The following is a 20,139-nucleotide window of genomic DNA, read 5'->3' as shown; positions in this document are numbered from 1 at the left end:
AAGTAAATGCTGCATGAAGTCTCTGCTTGTGGAAACATTTCTTTCCTAACTATTATAATATATAAACTAGTCAAAATTAAGTACTAATATATAGTTCACAGATTGGAACTTATTTACTATTTCTTTGAATCAGGTTACGTGAAAGTTTGTGTATATATAAGTAATCCAGGGTGCTCCTGATGAGAAGGGTGAGGGAGTAGCGTAGGCTTCTTCAGCTAGCTGCAACTATCTAAATGGCTTCTCTACTCTTGTTACTGGGAGCAATCCTACAATCCCATTCTAATGATGTTCTTCTGATCGATGATGGAACGATGGATTCCAACTACGCCAATGCTGATGATCTTCGGTTTGAGCGAAAAGATGGGAATGTCTTCTCCGGTGTGTCTCCTCATGATTACATGTGGAGTTTTCCGAACCACAATGATATTGATGAAACCCAAGCCTGGAAAGTAGCCGTCTATGGCATTTGGCCTTGACAACAAAACCATCCGCCGCCTTGTTCCCCCGTAAGTGATTATGCTCATCTATATAAGGATCAAATTTCAACTGTTTATAGACATATATTGGTGCTAGTAAATTTTTGAAAATAAGTAGCTCCTGGCCATGGCCGGTTCATGCCATTCTCTTGGTATAACAGAACTATGGTATTAATTAAAATGTTAAATTATATAGACTTTTCTCTTGGTGTGCCAGAGTACGTGTTTGAGAAATATGAAAACCAACCAAGGAGACTTGATGTATTGGCAGCCAATGACATGCAGTGCTTAATTTTCAAATAAAAAGCTTGTAGCACTAGAAAGCTTTGGTGGGCTAAGATTTGCTTACTTTGTGATGGGGCCTAGGAGCATTTTCCACCCCTGTGACAAGTTGATCTGCTTGTAGTTGAGAGCCAGTTAAACTCATTCTCAAGTATTAATTCGAACTCAGATCCCTTTGGGATTCCAGGCCCATTTAGAGCCTGTAATTAACTTTGCGATTCATATGCATGTCCCTATGAAGCTTCAAGGAGATTGAGAGTTTTCTAACCAGGACTAGTGTTTCACTGTTTCTCTCCTCGACTAACTAGAGATATTGCATGTATAGGGTTAGCACGTCGTGACAGGCTGACAGCCTCAACAAAACATCAACACCATCTCAACAGCCTAGTTCAACATCTCCAAGGAGTAGCTCAAATTATTTCAATCCAATTCATTATCGATGCTAATGAGATTGAGATAAAATGTAGCATGCTTATGATCGAAAAATGATTAATTCATTCAAAGTTGCATAGGGACGACTCTGAATTGTCTCACCACGCTTCCACCATGCCATATGCGGATGTATTGAATAACCTAATAAGCCACCCCATCCTTTGACAACTCGACGATTGCAAGCCGCCAAACAAAAACAATTCTTAGGTTCACCTCTAGGGTGAATGAGCAAATTCACAATCTCTTGCGATTAACGCATAATAACTTTATAATTTTCTAATCCAACCATTCATGTTGTATAATGTAATATAAAGATTTGCTCTGTAAAAAAATCAATCAAATTGAAGACCTTTTAGTTATTCATTTCTATGAAATAGATGGACGGTTCATCATAGTAGTAGTAAGTGTTGTTAGAACCATCCATTTGTTTGATTCAATTAGATAATTAAACGATTTCCGATTGATTTTTTACAGAGATGATCTTTAAAGGATAATTTAAGATATAGACCGTTGGATTATAAATTTATTAAGTAAAAATATGTTAATCAACAACAGGGGTGAATATGCTCATTCACCTTAGGGGTGAACTTAAGAATTGTTCGCCAAACAAATAATTAATCGAACATTTCATTCTAATTTATGCTTCAAATTAATTGATTGAGATAACATGTTACATGTATACTATCTAACCACTGCAAGTGGCCTAGTGGTTCTTGCCTAGTTGGGTGTGCTCCCCAACCTAGGTTCGAACCCCGAAGCTGTCAAAGTGGCCAGACACTGTGCTGCAATGCACAGTTGGAACATTTCACATGCGCCAAAGGGGTTTTTTGGGTCTAGGAAGCCTTTGAGTTCCCCTTGACAAAGTCAAAAAAAAATGTATACTATCGAATGTATTAATTAGATTCGAAGTTCCACAAGGAAAACTATCAACAGTCCCACGTGCATATAGTGTTGCATAATTAACACCCAATAACTCTACCCTACTATTATCTTAAGAGTAATTGCAAGCCGATCTGATCAATCCTCATTAAGCACTTGCACACTCAGAAACACAAGAAAAGCACCAAAATAGAAAAATACTGAGAATAAAGTAATAAACTAGACAGTACTCACCCTGAAGAGTAGTGAAGAAGGAGAAGTACCAATATAGGAAACCAGCGCAGTTATGGTCGTCTTCTTCTCCCAGCTGAATCAGTAGTGGACAAAGGCCAGCCAGAAGCTTCTTTAGTTGACCCCAATTTGTGTTTCACATATATTTATTTATAACCAAGACCAAAATGAACTTTCAAAGAGTTGCGGCCGTTGAACATTTCATTCTAGAAGTTGCAAAAACAACGTGGAATTTCAGGTCATAACATAATTTTTATTTATTTAAGGCAAGTCTACAGAAGAGCTACAAAGAGAAATTCTGTGGGCAACTAATACTTAAAAGAGTCGAATGATAATGCTGACGAATCGCAAAGAGGCCTCTTGGAGGACTGAATCTGTTTCGTGGGTAAGGAATGACTCAAATTCGGCTATAAACACCAAAATTTGTTTGAGGCATGGTTGGAAATTTTATCTTAAATTTCAATTAAATATGAATGAAAATACAATTCATCATGACCTTGTAAATTGAAAAGGTACATGTCTTTATTCGAGTATGTGTCTGTGTGAATTAGTTTGTCTCTCAAAGAGATAAGTGAACAGACATGTTGGTTCACTTGAGTTTTTATATAAACCCATAGTCATATCTCCTTTAAAACATATCATATACAGATCAAATCAAATAGAACAAGATAGATCAACGAATCAAGTCATTGAATCAACGAGTTCTTCCTCATTTTTTCTACAAGTCTACTTCATTTGTAGAGATTACATAATATAATTTATGGTTCGCCAAAGTCCAAAATTACAGTGCTTTAATTTTGGATCATCAATTGTTGTATTCTACAAGATGGACGCCCATTGAACTGGAAGCACAAGGGCAGAGGCGAAATCTGTCTTTAGTCCAGTGCATTTTGCATGCCTCAATCTGAAAATCAAGTTAGTGAGTTCCTTTTCTTATACTGCTTTTATTTTTTCAGGATTGCACTCTTACTTGCAATTCTTGTCGTAACATTCATTTTGTCTACAAACTGCTCTCGTATAATAGGATTCAAATATTACTATACTCGTATATTAGGATTGAAGCATTACTTTCAATCCTTATTGAAATTTCTGTTATGATTAAACATCATATAAGTGATTGTTCCCCAACAGGCATGTGCTGGAAAAAGATTAATTTCTTCAAAAGAAGCACATAGACTTGATGTATTGGGTAGAACTTACTTGATTTTTCAAGGAATTGAAATTGTACCGTTCAAACAATTAATGAGTAATTTTAAATCACCTTTTAATTGAATTTGGGTAACCCTTTAGCTTTCGTTTGAAAAAGACTATCTCAAAGAGTTATAGCTTCCATAATTAGGATGTCTTTAACCACCAGTATATACTGTTTGCACCCGCAAGAGTAGGTTGACTAGAAGCATTTCTAACAACGAACCCAGAAGCGCATATGTATGTAACAACGAACCCAGAAGCGCATATGTATGTGTGTGTGTATATATTAAGGTTCTAAAAAACGCTAGGCGCTAGTCGGGCAATGACCCGGGGACTAGCGCCTAGGGGCCTAGGCAGTTTTTATTTTTTTTATTTTTAAAATTATTTTTATGACCTATAATAATATAAATAAAAATATTTAAAGTCTAAAAATTAATTATAAATATAAAAATAGTCAAAATATAGAATAAATTAGGGTTTAGGGCCACCTAGTCCCCGCCCCGCCTAACGCCGCCTAGTCCTTGCCTAACCCGCCTAGTAGCCCAACGCCTAAGGGCAATGCCTAGGCCAAAATCCGATCGATTCCTTATCACCTAGCGCCTAGGTGGCCGCCTAGGGGGTTTTTTAGAACATTGATATATATATATATATAACTTTTCTCTGCTAAGGAGGTCCTTAGATATTAATATCTAAGGATTTCCTTGATAGACCTACTTTTTGATCGCATATCCACATCTCGACCGTTCAGTTTTTAGGTCCTAATGTATAGATCACTTATGCAAATTTTCAGCCAACTTGATGATTGTTAAGGTATCGAGCTGAACGAACCGAATCTGTCCAACGTGAACCGTTCGTGTTCATAATTGTAAATCGCAGTTTTGAATGTCTTAATGATTATCAATTTGGTTGAAAATATGATCTAGTCATAAATACCTAAAAACTGAATGGTTGATATGTGGATATGCGATCGAAAAGTCGGTATATCAAGGAAATCTTTGGATATTAATATTTAATGACCTCCTTAGCAGACAATGACTGTATATATATATATACACACGGAGCCGTTCAGAGGAGGATGTCTGCACAGACGCAAGAGTGCGGACGTCCCTCCTCCGGCCTTGATCAGGCGGCGCTGCGGTTGCTGGATCCAAACCAGGCCTCGATGTCGAGCCTCTGCTTACCGCTGGAGTCGTTGATGAAGAGTTCGAAGTCGACCTCGATGGGCTTCCATGGTTTCAGGCGAGCTCGTCGCGCACACATTCGATTCCGATCAACTGAGCCTTCGCCTTGATGGTGGTGCCGTCCGGGATGTCCAGAGGGTTCGTTCGGCAACTGTAGGGCCTGAAACCGCTGCTTGATCGAGGCTGGAGGAGGGACGTGTGTGTGTGTGTATATATATATATACATACATATATACATATATATAGATATATAGCCATTCTAGTGAGGAATCTATTTTTTTTGTCATTTTAAGGGATTCCTTGTGGAACTCACTTTTCGATCGCATTTCGGCATCTCGACCATTCAGTTTTTAAATTCTAATGTATAGGTCACTTATGTAAATTTTTAGCCAAATTGATGATCGTTAAGATATCGAACTAGATTAAAATAAAAAAGGACTAATCTAATCTATCCAACATGAGGCGGACATCCGTGAAGAAGGAAAAATGCTAACTAAGTACGTATCAGCTAGCCAATCAACTTAATTTACATGCGGGTCCCACCCACATAGATGCTGCACAGTCCAATTAGTTAACACACTTCTCATTCGTCTCCAACTCTATTATAGTTTTCTAAAGATTGAAACTTGCTCGTGATCCTAATCCTTCTGCATCTCTTTAATCTCCAAATCCATAAACAGATTGATTAGAAAGTGTAGATTTGAAATGGGCAGGACCTCAGTATTCATATATATCACCATAGCACTTCTAGTGTTGTTGCTCATCTCCTATTCCCCAAAGAAACCCGCCAACCATCGCCGCCTCAAGCTCCTTTCCAACTTCACATTCACTCCTCCCCTTCACCATTCTCACAATCCCTTTCCCTTCGACCCTCTCATCTTTTCTAATCTTCAAACATCTACAAGACTGGAATAGTGTTCTATTGATAGTGGAGTATTGATGTTAACTTTCATCAAGAATTATTTTTTCTTTTAAATTGAATCACAATCAAGCAAACCCAAACTTTCCTGTAAATCCAAACATCAAATTTCAATTAATAGAGTTGAGCCCAGAAATTGATGCCTAGAAAATAAAAAACTCTGTATCTGAGAAACTGATGCCCATAAACTCCTTGATTTTGAGATAGAAGTTTGAGAGAGAAGATTAGAACTCAAAAAGGGAGGACTTGTATCTAAGAGACAAAGATTAGGAGAGAAGTCTAGGGGAAATTAGTACCAAACTACCAACCCAGAACAAAAGAACAAAAAAAAACTCTTCAAAGTCAAGCTTCATCGGTGAGAGATGTGACTATGGAAACGCAATGATAGAAGAGATTGGAATTTGGAGGACTGCATAACATTTGAGATGGGTCTGGTCTTTTTGTCGTTCTGCCTCTGAAAAAAGATCGGGAGAAAACCTGGCACCATGCGGGTGAAGCTATCTGCCTTTTCCCCTTTGCTTGGATGCAGAAATTCGAGTTGCGAAACAGACTCATTCTGGATTCTTCAAGAGGCGAAATAGACTCGCCTTTTCCCCTTTGCTTAGAGAAGATGATGTTGGTCAGACCCGCATATGAGCTTTGAAAATTAAGTTGACTCATTGAATTTCTTTAAAACAACCAACGGCTGATAACATATTTAGTCCGCATATTTCCTACTTCACGGACATCCGCCTCAGATCCTTCATACATACATACATACATAGCCGTTCAAAAGTGGACGTCCGCAAAACAGAAAAAGTGCGGACGTCTGTCCTCACAGCTGCATCAGGCGCCGACGGGCGGAGCTACTCTTTCCAGACGGAACCAGGCCTCCATGTTGAGCTTCTTCTTGTTGCTGGACTCATTGATGAAGAGTTCGAAGTCGACCTTGATGGTGCTTCCATGGTTTCAGGTGAGCTCGCCGCGCATGCTTGAGAATCCGATCACTTGAGCCTTTGCCTTGATGGGCAACGCTGTCCGGGATGTCCAGAGTCTTTGTCCGGCAACAGCAACGCCGCCATCGACGCCTGATTGAGGCCTAAGGATGGAAGTTCGCACTTTTGCATCTGTGCGGACATCCGCTTCTGATCCGGCCTATGTATATATATACACACACACACACACACACACAACGTCTCTCTGCTAAGGAGGTCCTTAGATATTAAATATCTAAGGATTTCCTTGATAGACCTACTTTTCGATCGCATATCCATATCTCGACTGTTCAGTTTTTAGGTCCTAATGTATAGACCACTTATGTAAATTTTCAGCCAAATTGATGATCGTTAAGGTATCGAACTAGATTAAATCAATGAATGAACCGAATCCGTCCAACTTGAACCGTTCGTGTTCATAATTGTAAATCGCAGTTTTGAATGCCTTAATGATTATCAATTTGGCTGAAAATTTGCAGAGATGATCTAGTCATATATACGCAAAAACTGAACCGTCGAGATGTGGATATGCGATCGAAAAGTGGGTATATCAAGGAAATCATTAGATATATATATCTAAGGACCTCCTTAGCAGAGAAAAACTATATATATATATATATATATAAACTTGCTCAGGAACGGAGGACCTCCGTTCCTTAGCTAAGGAACGAATTTCCATTTTTGAACCACTTTTCGATCACATATTCACATCTTACCCATTCTGTTTTTAGGTCCTAATGTATAGATCACTTATGTAAATTTTCAGCCAAATTGATGATCGTTAAGGCATCCAAAACTGCAATTTACATGAACGGACAGAATCTGTCGAACTGGAACCGTTCGTGTTTATAATGGTAAATTATATTTTTGGATGCCTTAACGATCATCAAATTGGCTGAAAATTTGTAGAAGTGATCTATACATTAGGACCTAAAATCTGAACGGTTAAGATGTGAAAATATGATCGAAAAGTGGGTCAAATATGGAAATCCGTTCCTTAGCTAAGGAACGGACGTCCGTTCCTGAGACGAACATACGTCCTTTCCAGAGACGGACTCTGTATATATATAAGGACATCCTTAAACTCTTAAAGTGAAGATGTCTTTATTTTTAGCATGTATTTTAATAATCACACCATTTATGCTTGGGTAGGAACCTACTCAACCAGGCCGAAAGAGAGAAAAAAGGAGCGTTTTAGGGTTGGGGTTTTCAAAACGGTTTCTACTGCTTGTCCGGCGGCCCTTCTGTGCTAGCGATGGCGCCATACCTCGCCGGCATGAGGTAGGAGCAGCCGGACGGGCCTCTGGTTCTTTTGCTCTATGCTATGATAAGCTTGGTTGTTTGGGTATGCTTTTCTTCCATTCTCTAGTGGCGGCGCTGCTGGTATTGATTGCCGGCCCGCACAGATCTGGTGTGTGGTGACCCGAGAGAGGGGTCCCACAGCGCCGCGACCTTGAGCCAATGAGAAACCGACATGTCACGAATGACATCCCGATAACTCATCAACCCGAAATCGCAAGGCCTTTTGGGTTTAGACTGTTGGTTCACAAAACACTTTCTTGGACAAATCACTCTAGCAACCGAACAACATATTTTCCAAAACAGAATTTAAAGTGGGCTAAAGGATTTGGGCTTACAATAGGAGCCCAATTTGGAAAATAACAAATCACCAAGTAAATACAAGTATGAGAGACGCGCCCCAGAGTTACGGGTCTCTCGAAATTTTGGTAAACGATTAGGAAATAGACAAAAAGTAAATAAACAAGCTACTTCAAAATCCGATTAAGGACCAAAACCTTCTTTTGATAAAATTAAAGAAGAATGTGTCAAGCCGGGCCATGTGCCTCCCCTGTACGCTTCCCGACCACATGCTCGAAACCTGCACACTATTGTAGGGGTGAGCTTTCGTCCTCGCATGCCCAGTAGGGGCCGACCCAACCATGCTAGGTTTGAAAATAATAATAATAATAATAATCGAAAATATTTACTACATAATATTGTGCACGTTTATCGAAAACAATTTTAAAATAGGCAACCACAAACATTTATTTCTTTTAATAAGCATATGCAGTATGCGTCACACAATTTGGAGCTCCGAGATATTTACCTGCCGGCTAAACTCAAACAAATCGGTGACCGACTTGGTTCGTCATCCTTCGAGAACCGGCCAACTACTCTGTAGTACTTCCGACTACAAGTAGCGAAAGTGTCCATTTCCTGGCCCTGAGTCTCCTATGACTGGTTCACTGTCTGTACTCACTCTTTCTCGACAAACATAGGAGCACGGCCCCCTCCGGAAGTTCACGGTTATCGACACCGTGGGATCCCTAGGAATCTACGCGTCTAGGTCCCATTCACTTTCAGGTCACAAGTACAAACATACAATGGGTACAGTATCTCAACATGCAAGTCTAGCCTCGGTTTTCACAATAAGCAATTATCAGTTATGGAAACACGGATATCACGAGTAGGGATGGCAAAAATCCCCAGCGGGGCGGAGCTCCATTGGATACCCGCCCCTAATGGGGGGAGAATTCGGGGACAAATGGGGAATGGGGATGGGGATCCCCAATCCCCACTATCTAAAATTGGGGATGGGGTGGTATTGTGATCCCCATCCCCAAACCCGCCCCAATAATATATACATATATTTAATTTATATAAATATATTAATTTATTTTTTATAATATAAATCACAAATATATACATTTACTACTTTACTTTAATGGCTACAATTTTACTTTAATGGTGTTTTGACTTTTGCACTCACTTGATTTATGAATTTAATCATGTTTTAATTTTATTTGTTGTAGATTTTGATTTTTAAAAAGGCAATATGAGAAAAAAGTTATTTTATTTATTAAATTCTTATCGGGGATTTTGGGCGGGTTTGGAGGCCTAGTCCCCAGTGGGGATGGGGACGGGGAATCCCCAATATATTTTTATTGGGGATTGGGGCGGGGATGGGGGTGAAGAATGACCCCGGGGATGGGGATGGTATTGTGATCCCCATCCCCAACCCGCCCCATTGCCATCCCTAATCACGAGGCATCGACTAATGAACAACCAAAAACATACTTGCAGGCAACATATTATTATACTAGAGCATTCCACATATAGAAAAGCCTCTAACAAGGAAGGGACAGCTCACCCTACCTGGAATTGGAGTGCTCGTCCACATTCGGGTTCGTTCTCGACTTTCGATCATTTGTTCAAATCCAAGTGCACATGCTCGAGTCCTTTCTAATAAAATTAAACCAATAAGTAACTTGACTTCATTATAACTCAACTAACCGAGCAACCAAAACATTTACTTAATTTCCTTAAAGTCCACCGGATTATTCTTTAATCAAACAATGATCTCGGTACCTTGTGTTTGTAGAATTTTCCTTTAGTTGATAAATTCTATTATCCATTCCCAAGCAATCCAAATGATGTAGCATTTGAATCATTTAGGATATGGTGATTACACTTAGCACTTTCACCAAAATTTGTTTAGCATTTCTACTTTAAGAAAACAAATGACGATTACCATTCCCGAATAATCCACTTAACATCGTAAGCTTATCCGGGATATGGAGATCATACTTCGTGTCTTCATGTAATTTGGGTCAACCGGTTTCACCCTTTTTACTTACTCGTTAACCTTAAGCGAATAAATAATTGCATTCCCGAACAATTTGTTTCTCAAATTCATTTCGGGATATGATAGCTACAGGATACTTAATTCAACTTTTAACCCATTCTCAATAATATCATTCACCACACTAATTTACTTGTCAAAACCCACAAAATCGGTCTCTCTTTGTCCATTCTTGTGAAACAACATTTTTTCAAAATTAATAACAGCATTCAATCACTCTCATCTTTGTTCACTAACATGGCAAGTTCCCAAACACATATCAATATCTTTTCAAATAACCCAAAACACCACAATTCCACTAAGTATGAACAATACACGGCAAAACAGATCCAAATACCCAACCCTTACCATCTTTCTTCTCCAAACTTGCAGTCAACTTAACATGGCTGTGCTTCACCACCATCAACCATTCGAACCTCTAGCAGAAAAACAATACATTCAGTATTCAACACCTAACCAATTTTACAACCAGGACTGAGTTCAAGGTCCTTGCCCTTTTCTCGATATCAATCAAATTAACCCAACAGTTCCTCTCTTCTCCAAATTCTCCCAGAATGCAGAAGTCCATCCAATCCTCAATTTCAAATTAAATGGCAGTGGGTTAGGATTTCTAATCCAAATCAAAATTGGATGTGTCAATTGATGGAGGGTACGATAATTACCTAATCGAGAAGGCCTGAAGATCCGGTGATTATGAGCGGCGGAGCTACGGTGGTCGACGCGCCAGCGGCGGCGCGTGCGGCGGTTCTGGTCGGAGTCGGAGGTCCAGAATTTGGGGTTTCGAATGATGGTGGGGCTTCGACTTCGTTTATGGAGGTATTGAAGCTCGATTCGAGCTGGAGATCGGAGAATGAAGACATGCAGAACCTCGAGTTCCGGCGAGCTTGCATGGCGTTTTCCGGTGGTCGGAGTTTGAGGCTATGGTTCGGGTTTTGCTCTCTAGGGCTTGGTGCTTCAATTTCTGGTAGTGATGGTGTGCATCAGCAACTGGAGATCGGAGGAGTAAGGATGGCAGGTTTGGTGGTCGCGTGTGGAGGCTAGAGTTGATGCATGGCGGTGCCGGGCTCGGGTTTTGGTCGGATTTGGATGCTGTTCGAAGGGTGGAGGCGATGTCAGGAGGTGGTGGCTGGAACCGGTGTTTTCCGGTGGTTACAGAGGGAAGAAGAGAGAGTGTGCGAGAAAGAGAGGTCGGGGAGAGCGACAGAACGCGGCCGAGAGTGAGGGAGAGAAATGATGCTAGGGTTTTCACACTCAAGGTTTTCTATTTATACCCATCTGCGTGAAATGCCCATTTTACCCTTGCTACGAATTACGAAACTCCTCTAGCTAATTTCTTTCGGGTTTTGGGCTCGGGACTTTTCTTTTATTCGCTTTTCGTCAGAAACTTCCTAAGTTATTTGTCGACTTCGTACTAGGCCCAAAACTCAATTTTGTAAAAACTCAAAATCCAAAACTTTGTTACAACTCGATTTATCGTCTTCGAAAATTGAACAAACTGTCGCCTCACTAAACTTATGTAACCTTCTGGGCCCAAAACGAAGGACTCTGGCCCAAACTTAAATTATGAGGCCCAAATTGTGATCTTGATACCAAAATAATTTCCAAAAATTAATTCCTTCACTTAAATCACCTTGCGAAAACCTTATTGGCGAAATATTACCTTCAAAAATTAAACAAAAATTTTTGGGGGCTCACATGGTGTGGGCTGGGGGATGGCTTCGGGGCAACGTGATCTGGTTGAGTCTGTCCTTAGTTGCCGTGGTGGTTATGTCTGGTGGAGCGTCGGTGATCGACATGATGTTGGTGGGATACATTGGAGATGGTGGAGGTGGATGACTCTTGGCTTATGGAGTCTGCGCAGAGGTGAAGGTGGTGTTAGGATGTTGATTGACGAGATCTGTGGCATTCTCGACTGGGTTCATGATGCGTGGCGGTGGTTGTTGGCTCTGTGGGCATGGAGTCTGAAACTGGGGCGTTGGCTTGGGTTTGGGATGATGTATGGAGCTTGGTCAATCACCGACGGTTGGTTGGATATCAGGTGGTTAAATCGATTAGGGCAGTGGCTGTGCAGTGGGTGGGTGGCCGTCCTTGGGTGGGTGGAGGTGGCGGTGCCTGAGCGGTTGGTCAATCATGGTAGTTTCTTTCAGTTTTTTATTAGGGTTTTAGTTTCAGGTTTTTGGTTAGGTCAAATAAAACGTCCCTACTCAATTGAGCTAGGGTTTCGAGGTTTTGGTCGTGTTGTACGTGGAGCCATCTATATGGTGTTAGTCCTGGGAACAATATGTTACAATTTCGATGTTGTTTGGTTATCAACGGAAAGGTGGATTTCCCTTGCACGTGGCCTGGCAGTTTAGGGACACGGTGTGGAAGAGGGTGGAGTGGTTCGTCTGGATGTTGGTGACGAGGTCGTATCGTGACACTCGGGATTGGTTATCTTTCTTTGTAGCCTGGGGTGATAGGCGTAAAAATTGGTTAGGGGTTGGACCTTTTCGGTTCATGGATGTTACTATTAGTGACGGACCCATAACTATGGATCTTGGTAGGAATATGTGTCGTGGTGTTGATACCACAACCGGTTATTCCAATGCTTTGTAATTTTTTTGGTTATTAATGGATTCTATTTCTTCTCAAAAAAAAAAAAAATCACACCATTCATTCTCTAGTTACCTACACATATATGAATCCTACAAAAAATTTGCCAAATCGGAAAACGTTTAACCATTTGATTTGCACAATGTTCATTTTAATTTTATCTAACGGATTACATTTGTTTACAAACTTTTGAGTGACCAAATGATCATGGATTTGGTTGATTTTTTGTAGACACAATTCTTGCATATGAATCTAAATGTTCAACTGTTGAGATCATTAAATTAGATCACATACTAGTGTAAAATAGTAAAAATCTTCAAATGCTTAAAGTAAGGATATATATATATATATATATATATATATATATATATATATATATATATATATTGAATAAAAAAATAGAACACAAAAAATCTACTAATACTATTCAGCATATGAAAATAATAATTCGTCTCAAATAATTTCGTACTACTTAATAAATTGTGAAAAAACTTGCACATACATAACATGTGTGAGCAAAGCTAGTAGGTTCACCTGATAATTGATGACCATGAATTTTATGATTAGCTACTATTGAGTTTAACATCAAGATTGAAATAAAATAGTATTTAATTCAAGTTTTTAATATTATATTAAAAAATGGATATTTGATATGATCTCAATGAGCATGTTCACCTGCTCAGTAACTGATCAAGAAAATTATGCTCAACCATCATTCGATGTAAATTCAACGATGAAAAGAATTATCATTAGATGTAAATTTAATGGTGGAAAAAAATTATTTTTAGATTGAGTTGTTTTGTTTTCAATAGTTGAATTTATATTGAATGATGATTGAGCATAATTTTTTTGGTGAGTGAATACCAATGAGGATCTTAGTGTATTATTATGACTCTTTGATTAATAGTTTGGTTGATCTGCATTCCTCATCATTTAGTTGACCCAAATTTGAGATAATTAATAGAGAGATATATGTATATGACCAAAGTTTGAGTTTAAGGGTTTCAAACTTTCAATGGTTGCGGCCGATAGTGCTTCATGTACGGAAGCCGTTGAATGCGTTACGAACTCTCATCAGTCAACGGGTCAATCTCTTAATTCAATCACAAATACACATATATTTTATAGACAGTTGAAAGCGTTAATTAGCCACGTTTAATTAATTACATTCTAATAGCAGCCTACGTTCAGGACGCCACCCCTCCCCTTGTTAGAATTGCAAGACATAATTAATTAAGCATGCAAAGATTTTTTATTTTAATTTTATTTTTCTAGATTTGTTCACGGTATATTAATATATCAATACAAATACAATATTAAATAAATTAGTTGAATTTAGAAGTAAATTGATCCCATGCATTAGTACGTAGGATAGTTTGTGACTACTTCACTTTTGTATCGTTCGGCATGTAATGATGAGGAGCTCCTCGAATAAAATCTTGATGGTCTCTTTCCTTGAAGAAACAATGACATGTTAAGGGTTTCAAACAATGTTCTTAGTGCTTAAGTATTCAGCTACGCTTGTTATGCGGCAAATAATTTGTTCTATTTAGAGGAGAATGGGGTTACCTCTTAAAAATACTTAGGCTCAAGTCAATACTTTTTTTTACAAAAAAAAAATAAAAAATATTTGTCTACCCCACCCTTACATATGCCCGTGAGAATCGAACCATGACCCTTAAAATATTGGAATTAAAAATTACCAACATGTCACAGCTCACTTGCCGCTCAAGTCAATACTTGTTTAACTGAATTCTATTATAGAGGACATTTGTTACCTCTTTGGCAACCTCCAACTTTAACTTAATCTACCATTTATAAGTAGTTGAATAAATTAGCTTAAAGTTCTATTAATCTCATTTTCCTCTCACAGTCACCGTGGTAGGTTGGTTATCGGTTGTAGGATTTCCTCCTTGATTGATGAGTTCCACATTATCGCTAGCTAGGGCATATTTCAGTCCCATGACTACAAGTATGTACATGCATGAGTCTTACTTGAACCGGCCACTAGGTTGTTCTGCTTATCAGGCCAAAGAATAGCATTTGTTGTAACCAATTCTGTTTAGTTAGAAGAAGATTTCACATGCATGAAAAATAGCACGAGAGAACTTTCATTTAAGAACAAACGTATCCTCAGACTAATGTACTGATTATAAGATCCAAGTAAAAATGCACAAGATAAAAGCATTTCATACATTTAGTTGCAATACTCTCTCTAATATTTGTCTGGAAAAAAAAGAGCACAAATTAAGTTTGTACTACTATTCACTACGTACGCCATGGAATCACCCACGTACTAGGTACTGTTAATCTAAGACCCCGATGACTTCACATATCAGTCGCTATTAAGCTGTTGTTGCAAGAACCATATATTCTCTTCATTCCATAAATTCTCCACTAAGTCCCCACCAGGAGTTGACCAACTGTTGCTGCTGTCTATTTGCTCGGAACCTTGAATTTCTGAACCATCTTGATAACAACCCGACCCGTTTGTTGAAGAATAATATTGCCCGTTCATTGGATAGCAGTTGAGTTCGCTGAACTCAGTACTGGTAGGCTCGGGAATATTCAAACAATCTTGAAGTTCCGTTGAGCCGGACGTAGTTGCAGACGCCTCAGGCAGGTAGTTCGGGTCAACCCAGTAGTGAGAAGACCCAGCAGCCGCCGTATTACTATGGTCAGTGAGGCAGCAGTCATCTGGTGGTGTAAATGCAGTGGAGGTGGCGGTTTCCGTGGGTTGACCCGATAACACAGTAGAATCGGATGAGGCCCGGATCCGTTCCATTAAGCGCGGAATCCATACGTAACGCATGGCGTCCTGGAATTGCTTGCTGTTGACGTCACAGTTGAGCTGCTTTGCTTGCTTTTGGACTCTTGTTCTCCAGTAGTTTTTGATCTCATTGTCTGTTCTTCCCGGCAAGTATTCCGCTATCTTCGACCACCTGATCCATCAATTTCATTAGCTTTCAAAGTAACTGTACGTAAGTTTAAGCAATTAATTAGACTTTAATCCTAATTGTGTAATAGAGCAAAAGTGGACTAATTATGGTGCACTGTATTCGTATAATTTCTATGAGCAAATCAATCAGATGTGAACTTATGAATTTGTAATACAAGGTTAGGGTTGAAGTTACTGTATATGCAAAAGAGATTCACAACAACATGTACATACCTGTTGCCCCAGCGAGAATGAAGTTGAAGAATCAGAAGCTGTTCTTGGAGGGTGATATTTCCACGTCGAACATTTGGGCGCAAGTAGTTCAACCATCTCAGTCTGCAGCTTTTGCCGCTTCGTTTCAGGCCCGAGTTTCCGGCCAGTGAATTCCACCGGCCCTCGCCGTGAGTGTTGATATACTCCATGAGAATGGAATCTTCCTCAACTGTCCATGGCCCTTTTCGCAGATCATCTTCTGGATCACAGCTTGGTAACTCATGAGTTACAGATGAAGTATAACCTCTCAGTAAGTACTGATCAACATCCATATCTGTCTGTATGTAGAAAGTGAGAGAGAGATTGCACTTGTATTTAGGAATTTATGATTACTTGATTAGGGAATGCATTAGATGAAATATGAGGGGGTTTATATAAAGGTAAGATTTAAGAAAAGGATCGGACTAAGAATAAAACGGTGAGCGTGTGATGGAACGCGGTCAAGACTCCTGAAATCAAAATTCAAAAGTTAATAAAGAATTAATACTAGGAATTCTGCTGGATACATAATCAATATACTATAGTTTGGAGTTTGACCCTTTGACTTATCCACCAAGAACTAATGTCTCACGCGCACAAACTTCTAATAGATCGACTTGTACAATTCGATCACTTCAATATTAAAATACAAAAAAGATGCAGAGTGGAGTGTTTTTTCTTTATTATTTCTATTTAATTATGTGTTTCAACTTTGAAGAAGAAGGTCGATCTCACATCTATACATGTTTTACACCATGGCTGTGTGTGGTTTAAATTATAATACTAACAAAATTTGACCTACCAATTAGCCTCTTGCTCTCACAGAACTAGACCATATGCATTGTTTTCAATTTTCTTTTCTTTCCATTTTGATCGTTTTATTTTACTATTCGATGCTGGTGTTAGGTGACTCAATTGATAGGAATTTACCATGGTTGACGAAAAGGGTCAATACCAACATAACCGATCTAATTAATCTTATGTTGAGGAAGCCGCCAACTTATGACCTTCTTAATCTTATGATGATCTTCCACCGACTTAACCCAACAAATTAATCTTTTCTTGAGGAAAGCTAGCTAAGTTGGCTGACTATTAAGAAATGTGGCGAATTAGAACCTTACCGTGTAGAAATTTCACCACTGGAGAAACTACAATGTAATAATCATGCAGAGAAATTTCACCACGGGAATAAACTGCAAGGTGGCCGAAGCAAATCGAAACTTGTGTGCAGCGAAGAATGTGTCTCACACTCACATGTGCAATATGCTGGTTTTTCCCTTATTTAGTCACCTTGGAGTGGAAACAGGTATATATGAGGTGTTTTTATTTTATTTATTTATTTATTTTTTTATACAAACAGGTTTGAGGTTATTATACAAAAGTTCTCGACATTTATATGTGATATCGTTTCGTGTAATTCAATATATGACTCTTTACTTTATTGACGTGGGATCATGAAGGCACTAATGTAATTGTATTTTTTTCAATAGAGGATATAGCTAATGACCTTTAAAATGAAAACTCTATGAGGACATTCAAATTATCAGTTGAATGAGTGTTTCAAAATTTTAATTGAGATATTATTTGTTTTTACTGTGTATGTCATCCAACTATTAATTTTTTTTTTTTGTTAATTAACCATCTAACGATTGATCTAAAAGTCCACATTTTAAATGATATCATGAGGTTCTACCCTTCCAATAGATACCAAGCTTAAACGAAAAAAATAAATGTAAAAAATTCAGGTGGGGTCTGTAACCAGGCCCGTCCCTGGCCCAGGGCAGGCAGGGCAACAGCCCAAGGCCCAAAATTTTGCAGTAGATGGATAAAAAAAAAAATGTTGTTTGAGAGGCTAATAGTACATCAAAAATGCAAAAGTTGTTTAATTTTTTTTTATATGTGTCATTATGGGCCCAATTTTTTTTCATCAATATGAAATATTTTTGATTTTTTTTTATATAAAGGGCCCAATTTTATTCTTCGCCCCAGGCCTTGAATTTCCCAGGACCGGCCCTGTCTGTAACCCACCTTGTCCCAAGCTAACTCCGCTCTTGGACGTGGTAGTGCTGGTTGACAAACAAAGATAAGGTGCTCTCTAAATTAAGACAATTAAAATAGAGTATGCTTAGAACAACTTTAGCAAACTCTCTATCTTGACTCATTAGCAATTGTAGACAACATATTTTATCTCTTATCGATTTTAGTAACTGCACCAGGCTCCTAAATGACTATTCATTTTAACTTTCAACTATATGACTCTTAAATATAAAGAGCGAGATGAGGCTCTCTATTCTTTTTGTTAATTTAAAACTTTCATTTTAAGTTGTTATATATAATTTAGAGCATCTTTAGCAAAACTAATCATTTCTTGATTAACTTTTAGCCAAAATAGCTAAAAAATTATTTTGCTTAATTAATGACAACCATCAACTGCCGCCCTTCCACTGGCCATCACGAAATCGATCTGCAATCAAATCAGATCGCACCCCTGCAGTCCAAACTGCCCACCCAGCCAACCCAAAATCTCCTTCAGTCGTCGTTGATGCACAAAGATGGGAGAGATCCTGCAGCCCCGCCTGCATTCCACCAGCCCTCCTCTGCATATCCCTCTCATAAACTTTTCCAAGCGACATTGACAAGGCCAGAACAGGAGACCTTGCTGCCTTCAATGTGCGGCCCCCATTTTGACCACCACTGTTCCCCAAGGAACCACCACCTGACAACAAGTCCTCTTTGGCCCGTCTAATGGCGCATCCTTGACCAAACCTAGGGGATGATGAGAAGACCAAACCTAGGGTTTTTTCTAGAGAGAAGATGGCCCCTGACTCCAAATATTTGATCCACTTAGTTTTCTCTATTTTAGCTAGTTGTGGATTTATATTATTTTTAAATAAATAAAAAAATAGTTTAAATGTATTTATACATTACACCAAATAATTTTAAAATGAATATTTTGCATTAACTAAAATAATAGAGAGTCTCATCTCGACATCTCGCTCTCTATATTTAGAGCACCTTTAGCATACTCTTTATCTTGGCTTTCTTAGCTATTTTGGAGAGTATGTTTAGCTTTTTTTTTATCAATTTTAGCAACTGCACAAGACTCCTAAGCAGCTTTCTATTTTAACTTGTACTATCTAGCTCATAAAAATTGAGAACGAGATGAGGCTTTCTATTATTTTTATTAATTTAAAACATTTATTTTAAGTTATTCGATGTAATTTGTTGAGAAAATGCTTAAAATTCACATATATTTGAATAAATATTAATTTCAATTATTAGTTTAGAAAAATAGTTAAATATTTTTAGTGATTTACTGGATTTCTAACATAAAAAGAAATAATTGATGTGCGTTAATTCAATATATCTCCTTAGTGTTATATTTACCAAAAATATAAAGATTTTTCTTAGGGGTAATAATAAACACATCTCTATGTTATGTTAGATGAGATCATATCTCCAAGTGGTTGTCTGAAAATTAATGTTGATGGGGCCTTTAGAGCTAAGGAAGGGAGTGGAGGTATTGGGGTAGCTGTCAGGAATGATGCTGGGTATGGGTATTGCTGCTTTGGACATGACTTTTCTACATGCACACTCGGTTCTTAATATGGAAGCGGAGGCATGTAGGGGTGACTTACTTCTTGGTATTCACCAAGGTTGGACTGACATAGATGTTGAAAGCGACTCTGCCATCCTGATTTCTGCTCTCAATAGTAGAGAGAAGAATTTCTCTGAGGTAAGTCGAGTTTTAGATGATTGTAGGGAGTATATTACTGCTTTTCAATCTGTTAGAATTCGACATATTTACCGTGAAGCAAATTGTGTAGTGGATAGGCTTGCTCACCTTGCTAGTAGTGGTTTTATAGATGATGTTTGGTTAGATGAGACACCTGTAATCAGTCAGGATGTTCTCTACGAGGATTATTGTAACTGTTCTACTGTAGCTCGGGGTTTAGGTTTTATGTCCTCTTCGATGAAAAATTCTACTATTAATATAATAAATGGAACCGGGCGTGGGGCTGAGCCTCCCAGCTAGGCTGGGTTCCAAACCACTTTCAAAAAAATAAAAAAAGATTAGATCATACAATATGTTTTATGTTAAATCACTCCATCTATTAACAACAGGACATTAAAAACAATAAATTTTTT

The 20,139-nt window shown here is 38.5% G+C and overlaps 1 protein-coding gene and 1 long non-coding RNA gene across 2 annotated transcripts; one reads left to right on the top strand and one right to left on the bottom strand.

Annotated features, from left to right (window-relative positions):
• LOC133722479 (uncharacterized) lies at window positions 1-964 on the top strand. The gene is made up of 2 exons (XR_009852767.1): window positions 1-506; window positions 694-964. It is a non-coding gene; the product is annotated as an uncharacterized LOC133722479 (long non-coding RNA).
• A 14,012-nt stretch (window positions 965-14,976) lies between these two features.
• Window positions 14,977-16,370, bottom strand: LOC133722080 (transcription factor JAMYB). Its single transcript, XM_062148898.1, has 2 exons — window positions 15,973-16,370; window positions 14,977-15,742 (listed from the first exon to the last, which is right to left on the bottom strand). Exons 1-2 carry the CDS (start codon window positions 16,281-16,283, stop codon window positions 15,136-15,138), a joined length of 918 nt encoding a protein of 305 aa, XP_062004882.1. The 5' UTR covers window positions 16,284-16,370; the 3' UTR covers window positions 14,977-15,135.
• Window positions 16,371-20,139: the final 3,769 nt, after the last annotated feature.

The sequence above is a fragment of the Rosa rugosa genome, chromosome 7 (genome assembly GCF_958449725.1).
Source record: "Rosa rugosa chromosome 7, drRosRugo1.1, whole genome shotgun sequence".
NCBI classification, from domain to species: domain Eukaryota; kingdom Viridiplantae; phylum Streptophyta; class Magnoliopsida; order Rosales; family Rosaceae; genus Rosa; species Rosa rugosa.
The sequence above is the reverse complement of the archived record's forward strand: the minus strand, read 5'-3'. Positions and strand labels throughout refer to the sequence as shown.